This window comes from Phyllobates terribilis, unplaced genomic scaffold, assembly GCF_046119375.1.
Source record: "Phyllobates terribilis strain yellow unplaced genomic scaffold, ASM4611937v1 Scaffold_2__4_contigs__length_985480577, whole genome shotgun sequence".
In the NCBI taxonomy this organism is placed as follows: Eukaryota; Metazoa; Chordata; class Amphibia; order Anura; family Dendrobatidae; genus Phyllobates; species Phyllobates terribilis.
In genome coordinates this window covers 709,386,102-709,397,391 of record NW_027362762.1, presented here as the reverse complement: position 1 = coordinate 709,397,391, position 11,290 = coordinate 709,386,102, and the positions used below count along the sequence as shown (strand labels likewise).

At 41.6% G+C, this 11,290-nt stretch overlaps 1 protein-coding gene across 3 annotated transcripts in view; it reads right to left on the bottom strand.

Moving 5' to 3' along the window:
- Positions 1-5,495: 5,495 nt before the first annotated feature.
- PTPN22 (protein tyrosine phosphatase non-receptor type 22) overlaps positions 5,496-11,290 on the bottom strand; it is a 233,985-nt gene continuing 228,190 nt past the window's right edge. The window contains exons 20-21 of one of the 3 annotated variants that reach the window (XM_073667163.1): positions 10,007-10,078; positions 5,497-7,262 (exon numbers count right to left, since the gene is read on the bottom strand). In XM_073667163.1, the coding sequence (XP_073523264.1) occupies positions 7,198-7,262; positions 10,007-10,078 (137 nt within the window). In that variant the 3' untranslated portion in view covers positions 5,497-7,197. Of the gene's footprint in view, positions 7,263-10,006; positions 10,079-11,290 lie in introns of all 3 variants that reach the window. The other 2 variants (XM_073667162.1, XM_073667164.1) reach the window with 2 other exon arrangements.

Genomic DNA, 11,290 nt, shown 5'->3' with positions numbered 1-11,290 from the left:
TGCTCTCAGACATCCAGGTCCCCTCGTAGCCGGGACTGTTTATGGGTCAGTTTACCTGTTTTAGTAAAGACCCTGGACTGCAACTTGTTGTCTGTGTGCTCCTTGCTCCTCCAGCACTATCGGCACCGGGACTCTCACTACCATTACTCCCACCATCCACCACACTGCCCTGGGGCCGCACTCTTCCCGTGGGGAGTCACACCATCCCAGCTGCATATATCATCAGCCCCAGAGGTCTGCCCTGCAGCGGCGGTTCCTAATGACCGCAAATCCACGGGTGGCGTAGTCAGACATAATCAATAGCACATAACGGACTACCACTGGCCTGACCACCCTGAGCCATGGAACCGGGTTGCCACTACTACCCCCATCGTTCCCTATTGCCCGGATCCGAGTGCCCCATGGCCCAGGGGGCGAGTCACATTCATTCTCCATGGGACCCCCGGAAATAGCCGAGTGCTGCATATTATGCTCCACAGGACCGGCTCAGTTTTCTGCCTCCTCTGCAGAGCTGTTCTGGTCTTCTAACCATCTTCTGCTCCCTTCCAGTGATCACAGGGTCACTAGGACACAATCTTATGGTCACTTGGTCTGCTAACCATCTTCCCTGGTGATCACATGGTCTCTAGGGAGGAGGAAGCCATGTTTCTGCTTTCTATACTATATAGATAGCAATCAGAAAGGCAGATATGGTAATAAACCATCTCTGCCTTGTATGGAGAGCCCGGCAGAGTCCGATAGCAGCTCCTCGCTTCTCCATCATCTCCATGAAGCTTCTGACCCTGTAATGACATTCTAAAACGACCTTGCTGAGTCACATGCAGACTGGCCAATCGTTATCAGTCCGCAATTGGTTAAGAACGACTGTGTAGGCAGCCATTTACTTGACGTTGTTTAGCCCTATACATGTGGCAGTGAATAGCCACAGTGGCATCTAGGTTATCTGACAGGAGTTCCCTTTGTCGGCTCATCACTCCTCTCACATCACGATCGCAGCCTCCTAATGGCTCCAGGTCCTGCCATAAGCATCTTACCTGCTAGGCCATGCTGGTGGCAATGCTTGGAAATACCATGTTTTTCAAAACAGAAAAGTCTTTGCTGCTTTAAGTCTCCTAAAAATGCTTCACCATAAAATGGTAACACGAGCCATAAAATTTTCTTATTTTTATTGATCGAAAATGAAAAATAAAAATGTCAGAAATGCAGTTTTTTTTGCATCTCCAATCCCCTCAAAAAATGATAATAATCACATTATATATTTACCACCAAGCTGTAACATCTACATTCACACGATGAAATTTTGGTGAGTTTTTGACTGCTTATTTTTGTTGTAGCAAAAACGCAGTGTAAACTGAGCTGCGGTGCGTGTTTCACATCCACAACATGTCAGTTTCTCTTGCGGGTACTCCAAGTTTTCTGTGCAGCTTTTTCCCCATAGACTTACAATAGATGCGATAGATGCGGGAAATCCGCAGGTAAAAATGGTGCATGCGTTTTTAGCGCATTTCTACATGTGATCCGCACATGACTGTAGCAGTAAAGTTTTGTCAAAGCCAAGTACCAGGAAGTATCAAAAACAAAGCAACTTTATTTAAAACATGACATACCAAAAAGAGACAAAAAAACAGCATCAAAAACATGAAAAAAAATGCATGTAAAAAACGCACTAAAAACACAATGCAAAAATGCAAGTAACCTATTCTACTTAATGGATGCCTAAAATCTCCAACATCAAAAATTCACCAAAAGCTCATCGTGGGAACGTAGCCTAAAAAATGATGAGGGGTTGTAGCCCTTTCAGCCAGCGGGAGGGGAGAGGGCAGTAGTTGAGTCTTCATTGATCTGATATTGATGGCCTGTAGTGATGAGCGAGCATGCTCGTTACTCGAGATTTACGAGCATGCTCGGGTGTTTCCCGAGTATCTTCAGCGTGCTCGGGTGTTATGTTTGAGTCACGCCGTGCTCATGATTTGCAACTGTTTGACAGCTTTAATACATGTGAGGAATGCCTGTTTGTTAGGCATTCCTCACATGTATTAAAGCTGTCAAACAGTCACAAATCATGCACACAGATTGACAAAAACATAACATCCCAGCACGGTGAAGACACTCGGCGAGCACCCGAGCATGCTCGTCTAAAGGGTTAACAGAACATACTCGCTCATCACTAATGGCCTGTCCTAAAGTTTGGCTGTTTATTTTGGAATTCTAGATATTCCATTTACAGCATTTCATTCATTCTCAGACCCTGATATGCAGATTTCAACCTGCTCTTAGTTTCATACTTGGATTATCTGGATGTCTCTCCTAATAAGACCACGTTCACACTATAGGATTGTGGTCAGTATTTTACATCAGTATTTGTAAACCAAAATGAGGATGAAACAATCAGAGGAAAAGTATAATAGAAACACGTCACCACTTCTGTATTTATCACCCACTCCTGGTATTGGCTTATAAGTACTGAGGTAAAATACTGACGAAATACTGAAGGTGTGAACATGGCCTAATGCCTGCTCGATGTTGTGATGTTCTGTCATCCACAATCCTGCTGTCTTTATCAGCTCTTATGAAGTAGTACTTCTTCATCTCTGTACAAAGTTAGCAATGTAGAACAAAACTCAAAAAACTAAGGTGAAATTGCTGTTTTTTTTTTTTCATTTCTAACCAGCATGGATTTTTTTCTGATTCTCTGTAAATTATATGAAGTCTCAGCATAGGAATGGCAGAAGATTGATAAGATCACCATAGTGATATATGAAGTTTTTTATTTCACTGGATAAGCCACACCTGAAGATTTTTCATCACATAAAGAAAAGAAATAAGAAAGAATAGAAACAATAAGAATAATGAGTATCACTGAATCACAATGAATTTACTCACAAATCTGGTCAATATAAATATTTATTCAAGTCAACATTCCACATACGTTCATAATAAAAAATATATATTTTCAGGGGAAAAGGAAACTTTTTTTCATATCACCTGATATGATGACCCAACTTTCATTGCATTCATGGAGCAATCTTCTCACTGCCATGTTCAGATATGAAATTAAAGGGAAAGAAAATGTACCATGGGAATGTAGGTATTTGCTTTCTAGTTCTTTGGTTTTGAAAACACATTTTTGAATACTTTATTAGGAAACTTATAGAGCGGGTACTTGATTCAGAATTAGTTCTGAATTTGAGAAAATGTATTGACTTTAAGATTAAAGATTTACATTGACTTTGTACACTGGTCATGGTAACATCTTGGGTTACTGTCACCGAATGATTCATATTACAAGGGTAAAAGCTTTTTCTGACTTGTAAAGATTTCAAAGATTTCAGATTTCTGGTGATTGTCATAACACTGACGTCATACTTTGATTGTGACTACCACAACTTAAAGTAAATGTCATTCTTAATCCCTATCTACTGTATGTAGTACAATAATCTAAACTATTATCTAATATAAATGCATTCAAAATATCCTTTCCTAAATACAGTATCTAACTGCTTTTCTACTTTCTTTTGCCTACTTCCTCGTTGGTAACATTTTGTTTGAGAATCCCAGTGCATGCTGGGATAGTCAAATGAACTGTCATCAAAGGGCAGAGGCTGCCGTCACTGCAGTAGCTCCTGCTCCCTCCCTGAAACGAAGTGTCATCAGTGACGCTCATTTCAGGGGCAGGGCTAGTCCCTGCACGCTGTGCAATGTGCACAACCCAGCGTGCACTCTGTTGCCAGCTGAGATCAGTAGTGACAAGCCGGCAACAGAGCAGTGTCACAATAACCAGCGTGCAGAGACCAGTGACATCACCTGTGGGGACGGCTCTGTTCCTGGCTTATCACTGCTGATCTGAGCTGACAGCATAGCACACGCTGTGATTGTGCACAGCGCGCAGGGACTAGCCCATCCCCTGAAATGATCATCACTGATGACACTTAATTTCAGGGAGGGGGCAGGGACTGCAGCAGTGACAGCAGCCTCTGCCCACCTGATGACGCTTAGTTTCAGTATCCCAGCATGCACTGGGATTCTCAACTGAAGCATCATCTGGGGTACAGAAACGCCTCAGTAACATTAAAATAAACAAATCACCAGGACCTGATGGCATACACCCACGGGTACTAAGGGAACTAAGTAATGTGATAGACAGACCGTTATATCTTATATTTAAGGACTCTGTTGAGACTGGGTCTGTACCACTTGATTGGCGACAGGCGAATGTAGTGCCAATATTCAAAAAGGGAGCGAAAAGTGACGCCGGAAACTATCGGCCGGTGAGTCTGACGTCCGTTGTGGGCAAAATTTTTGAAGGCTTTATTAATGAGGCAATCATGGAGCATCTTGACGCTAATAATCTATTAACCCCGAACCAACATGGATTCATGAGGAATCGCTCCTGCCAAACAAACCTAATTGACTTCTACGAGGAGGTTAGCTCTCGAGTAGATCAGGGGGAACCAGTGGATGTCGTGTATCTCGACTTCTCAAAAGCGTTCGATAGCGTGCCACATAATAGGTTGGTATACAAAATGAGAATGATGGGGCTGGGGGAAAATGTCTGCAAGTGGGTAGCTAACTGGCTAAAGGATAGAAGGCAGAGGGTGGTTATAAATGGAATATACTCAGATTGGGTAAGCGTCACTAGTGGGGTACCACAGGGGTCTGTACTAGGCCCAATGTTATTTAATATCTTTATTAACGACATAGTCAACGGGATAAACAGTAAAATATCAATATTTGCAGATGACACAAAGTTATGTAAAACAATTAATACAAAAGAGGATAGTGAAGACCTTCAGAGGGATTTGGATAAGTTGGGTAGGTGGAGCATTAAATGGCAAATGAGGTTTAACGAGGAGAAATGTAAGGTCATACATATGGGAAGGAAAAATGGAAGTCACCAGTACTCACTGAATGGGAAATCATTGGGGAATTCAGAGATGGAGAAGGACTTGGGCATCTTGATTGATAGCAAACTAAATTGGAGTGCCCAAAGTCAGGCCGCTGCTGTAAGGGCAAACAGGGTAATGGGATGTATCAGAAGAGGTATAGCTGCAAAGGATGAGAACATTGTTCTTCCACTGTACAAAGCACTGGTCAGACCACACTTGGAATACTGTGCTCAGTTATGGGCCCCAATATATAGAAAGGATATAAATGAGCTTGAAAAGGTACAAAGGAGGGCAACAAAATTAATAAAGGGAATGGAGGGACTGCAATACCCAGAGAGGTTGGCAAAACTAGGACTATTCAGCCTGGAAAAGAGAAGGTTGAGGGGGGACATAATAAATGTGTACAAATATGTTAGGGGACAGTATAGAGACCTTGCCCGGGATTTGTTCAAAAGGAGGGATATTACGGTAACAAGAGGGCATTCACTAAGACTGGAAGAGAAAAGGTTTCAGCACCAGCATAGGAAGGGGTTCTTTACGGTAAGAGCAGTGAGAATATGGAATTCACTGAGTGAGGAGACGGTAATGTCGGATTCACTACACCAGTTCAAGCGGGGACTGGATGCTTTTCTAGATACCAGGCAGATTTCTGCATATACTTAAAAATAGAATAAAATAGTAGGTTGATACAGGGATTTATTCTGACTGCTGGTTTCAGAGTCGGGAGGGAATTTTTCCTCAGGTGAAGATTGGCTAAATCATTTGGGGTTTTTGCCCTCCCCTGGATCAACTTTAGCAACTACAGAACTTACAGGTCGAACTTGATGGACGCAAGTCTTTATTCGGCTTTACAAACTATGTAGAATATAGGGAAAAGAAAGTAGAAAAGCAGTTAGATAGTGTAGTTAAAGAAAGGATGGAGAATTTTTAATGCAAGAATATTAAAAAATAGTTAAGATTATGACACTACATATAAAGGGATTTAGAATGAAATTTACTTTGACTTTGGACCACCCCTTTAAGGGCAACCAATAAACAATATAGAGCTCTAACCAAAATTTGGTCTGCATAACTGCTTGTATGCATTTCTTGTATGTGTCTTTTCTATGTTTTATTAAAAATGTGAGATTATAATACAATAATATTTGGAATGCGCTAGGATTTTTACTCTCTGCAGGTCTAGTGGTGCAGCCCTATGAGAAAGCATGTTTTTATGAGCAGATCAGATGCTCCTTTTCTGTTCAATGCATTTTACTGTTCACTATGGATTATGTATATACTGTAAACATTTAAAGGGAACCTGATTCAAGCTGCCTGTTTGAGGATAATGTGACTCCATTGGCTACTCCAAGAGACAGGTCACCTGAGGCTTCTCCTCCTCCTCCTCTGAACTGACAGGTCTCTTCTCTATGTGTGTTTATAGGGTAAGAACTGTCAATCAAGGGGGGCGAGGCGGGGAAAAACCACTAGGGACCTGTCTCTTCCACTGTTCGTCCATGTTACATAGCCCCTGACTGCTTTTAAAAGTATGTGTTATATAGTAAGAAATGCATTGGCTGCAATTATACTAGTCCTACATGGTGACATGTCATGTAACATTGAAGTTGCGGAATTGCATTATAACATCTCAACTAATGACTTCCTATGGTGTGGCATTGCGTCCTACAGCGAATGGTTAAAAGTGGCACGTAACTCACTTGCGACTTGTTTTGGAAGTCGATGGCATGTGACTGCAGCTTGCATGTGACTTGTTATTTTACAGAAAAAACACAGCACTAAAATAATCGCATGACAGCAAGTTGCACAAAATTTTTGGGTCACGTGACACATCATCCCGCCCTACACAGTGAACTTCTGATTCATGCTGTCGGAGGGTCCGGCAACATGGATCAGCTGTCAAGGTCCCTTTAACATGGTTTCATGTCTCATTGGTTCAAACAGTTCTTTTCCTTTTTTACTTACTTTCCTTCTAGTTTATATTGTTGTGAATCATTTTCCCTTTTTTATAAGCAAATTAAAAATCAGTTACATTCTGATGACAACAGCATAGCCAAGCATTCACATATGACACATTCGCATGGGTAAAAGCTACTTGAATATAAAATTCATAAAATTCTGAACTAATTTGTCATGTAAAAACTTACATTTCATATGTGTATAACCTTGGCACAGAATAGTCCTCACAGATAAAGTCAGGAACTATGTAGAAGTTGTATAAAAAATTGCTATAATAAATAGAATCATAACACAATCTGTTTATTTCTAAATATTTATATTCTTAGATATTATTAGGAAAATGTGCAGATAATCTTTATATGTTCCAAGTTGCTGGTGGTTTTCTAGGCCCCTTTGGCTTTGCAAATCGATTCCCAAAACCTGAAAATAGTTAAGAGTAGTGTTAGAACGCAATAATTACAGGGAGGATTTATTTGACACAAACGAAGTCCAATATCCTCCATATTTTGTGCCATTCTCACTGGGGTTCAGGGAGGCGAGGTAGAGGGATTTGTGTTCAGGGTCCTCACACTAGGGCCAATTGCAGGCGTCTACGTATCGCAATGCATGGCTTGGTCTTGAGACTCGCGACAGGTATATATGCTTAATAGGAACATAGGCTGCCAAGTTTGGGTCAGGAGACCTGCAGCCATTCCATGCATCACGGCCCATATTCAGATCATGATACATGGACGTCTGAACAAGCCTGAAGACATCATTCAAATGTCCATTTTTTCATGTACGTGTTCTATGTGTGTTTTCCACGGTTCCCATTTTAGCCTATGTGGCTGTTCATATGTGCATGTTTTTTCGTGAGTGATCCTCTAAAAAAAAAAAAAAAAGGGGGGCCAAGTCCATTTTTTATTTGAGTTCGTGAACATCACGCACAGCACAGGTATGCCATCCATGTGCAATCCAGGTGCTGTCCTTTATTAACACTTCAATGTCAAGAGAAGATTTTCAGTTTTATTTTAGGCATATGAAAAAAATCACTTCATATTCAATCATCTTCAACTTGCCTTCTGCACTACTAGAATAGGGATAACAGCCATGAGTTCTAGAGTATGGACCTTTTAAGAGCTTATTGAGATGCTTTAAACATTTTGTTTGAATTATGATTTTCACAAAACTATGTCAAGAACACTGCCGGTTTCCCAAACTACATTTTTGCAAAAAGAAAAACAGAAACACATTTTAATTGCAATGTGTAATTATTACACTTAAGATAATAATATGACATGCTGTTAGTAATGCTTTTAGATTGGTTTTTATACAAGTAAGGGATTTGGTTTAAAGAGGTTGTCCACTACTTTTTAACTGATGACCTATCCTCAGGATAGGTCATCAATGTCTGATATACTGGGGTTCGACACCCGGCACCCCCGCCGATCAGCTGTTATCGGTGTCGGCGGCAGCGGCGGCCGGAAGTGCTCACTTGTGTAGCTGGCCGTCTTTTGGTAGTGGCCGAGGCTTGGTACTACACATCCGCCTGCTATTCAAATCAATAGGAGGCGGATATGTAGTACCCTGCGGCAGACACTATCAGAAGACGGCCAGCTTCACAAGTGAGCACTTCCAGCCGCCGCTGCCGCCGACACCGATAACAGCTGATGGCGGGGTGCTAAGTGTCGGACCCTGGCCGATCAGTCATTGATGACCTATCCTAAGCTTAGGTCATCAATCAAAAAGTAGTGGACACTCTTATATTATATAGGTTGTTTGGCCTTGGGGTACCAGTTTATGTGACTACAGACTTGTGAATCCTCATTTCACACGCAGGATTCTCTGGTGCCGGCAGTCATGTGACCGCAAGTATGCGATTTGCATACTTCCAGCCACATTCTGACTAGACGTGTCCAGCCTTGCTCAATACACTTACATTAAGCGAGGCTGCACACGTCTAGTCGGAACGTGACCATATGTATGCAAATGACATACTTGCGGTCAAGTGCACGCCACTCCCTGCGCTGAAGAATCCTCACAGCGCGCAGTGCATGTGATGTTAGGATTCACAAGCCTGCAGTCACACAGAATGACTGCAGACTTGTAGCCTTACGCCGGATGACCTCTTTAAAATTCTGGAAAGTTCTAGCTTAAAGGGAACCTGTCACCAGAAATAACACTGTTAACCTGCAGATATGTGGTTAATCTGCAGGTTAACAGCGTTATTTATGCTGCCAGGCGCCTGCACGCAGCCGAATGCAGTAGGGAGAAAATTAACTTTATTCTCCCCGCCAGCATTTGAATTCAGTCATGGGGGCGGGGTCCCCGTGGGTTCAGTCATCGCTCTGAGAATACAGAGTGGCCGCTGTAACCGTGCCCCCAGCCCTGACTGACACTATCTCTGCATTTAGGCTGGCTGTCTGTCAGGGCTGGGGGTGCGGTTACAGCGGCCACTCTGTATTCTCAGAGCGATGACTGAACCCACGGGGACCCCGCCCCCATGACTGAATTCAAATGCTGGCGGGGAGAATAAAGTTAATTTTCTCCCTACTGCATTCGGCTGCGTGCAGGCACCGGGCAGCATAATAACCTGCACATTAACTGCATATCTGCAGGTTAACAGCATTATTTCTGGTGACTGGTTCCCTTTAAACAAAAATGCTTTACAGGTGTATATGTGTGTGTCTTAAAAGGGTGTTCTGGTGCTGCTCATATCCACTTTGGAAGTAAGCAATGCTGATGACATTTCAATACCGCATACCTGTTCAGACCCGTACCAGATCAGCAGGCATCATGAACGTGTCCTGTTGATTAGAATAGAACAAGTGCTTGGCACTTGCCAATCGGACACTCATCCCGTAAGGTATGATAATGTCATTGGCACTGCTCACCTCCAATGTAGAAGTGAGCGGTGCAGGGTAGAATTAGTTGTAACATTTACCAACCAATTACTTGATACAAATTTGTAATAAGCACAGCATGATATTTTGCCATGAACAAAATGACTTTTCCATTTTTCTATTGTATCACATGGGAAAATTTCAGTCTGTTTTTTTTTCTTAATTGCTATAATTTTAGTGATATACAAGAATTTTAATCACAATAAGAAAATGATAACATTTAATGCTTTATATATTTTTATGTTTTCAGGCAGCGCCATAAAAATTAGTAATAAAAATTACCAAAATGTAAAAATGAGAGAGGACTACTGGATTGAGAAGAAGAAGATTCTGCTTTTGCCAAACTGCAAACATCTAGTAAAAGAAAAAAGATTGTTTATTTCCAACCTACAGAGTTAGAAATGATCTTCAAGAGCAGCTTATCAAGTATTATTAGTCATAGAAACCACGACACCGACATTACATATCAATATGCATTTCATGTGTATTTGCTGTTTTGTCTGTAATGTCCCTCGATGTATAAACTCATCTTCAGTCTCAGTTTACAACAGTAAACTACATTTTATGTGAAAGTATGTCTGGTTTCCATTATAGGAAAAATGCTCAAAAAAAAATAAAAGTAAAATGTATAAATATATCCCTTTTCAGACTATGCTTGTTGTTTTTCTATAGTACAACAGATTCATTCAAATGTATTTCTATATAAACTAGGCTTCTCAATCTCTGAACCTTTAGGCTTGCATTGCCGATGCTCAGATCAATATCACACATGTCTCCATGATTTTGCTTGGTCTGTGAAAAATCACAAACATGTGTATGGCCCCATTCACTACTATAGGGATGAGTGCTATCCATGAAAAACACAAGTAGCCTTTGTACACAAAAAACTGACATGTGATTGAGCCCTTAGGCTGGATTTCAATCAATTTGATCATCAGGGTCACGTTTATTATGCCTTGACTTTCACAACTGTCAAAACTGCATCAGATGCCATAATTCATTACAAGCTGTGGCGTTCCTTATGCCAGAAATGTTACTCCAGTCAAGATTTGTGGTGACACGCATGCCAGTTGTTGGAGCTTCTTCAGATTCATTAAGAGGCTTCTGAATCAGGAGCGTCTGATTCCAACATGTCTCCTCATCAAGATGGGTGTGAACATCGCTGACAACAGTCTTGACGAATCGGGCCCAGTGGATCTGGTTGTCCATTATGTTTCCTCCTTGTAAAATAACACCTATACTCACCTCCAGTGGAAGTTTCGTTCCAGCAGTGTTACAAGTGGTTTGACTGAAGGCGGGAAGAGTGAAGTCAACACTTCAATGTCACACGATCCCCGGGAGAGCCAGTGCCGACACCACTGGAATGGCGCCGGCATTGGAGGTAAGAGTGTTATTTTACATGGGGAAGACATGAGACATAGGGATTGAGAAGTCTACAACTTGTACAACCCCTTTAAAGAGTCCAGTACCATAACGGATGCGCTGAATAAATGGGAACAATCCCAAAGAAAATTCAGAGATCACTTCCTATATTAGCTTTTCTATAGAATTTTTGTAGCACACTGG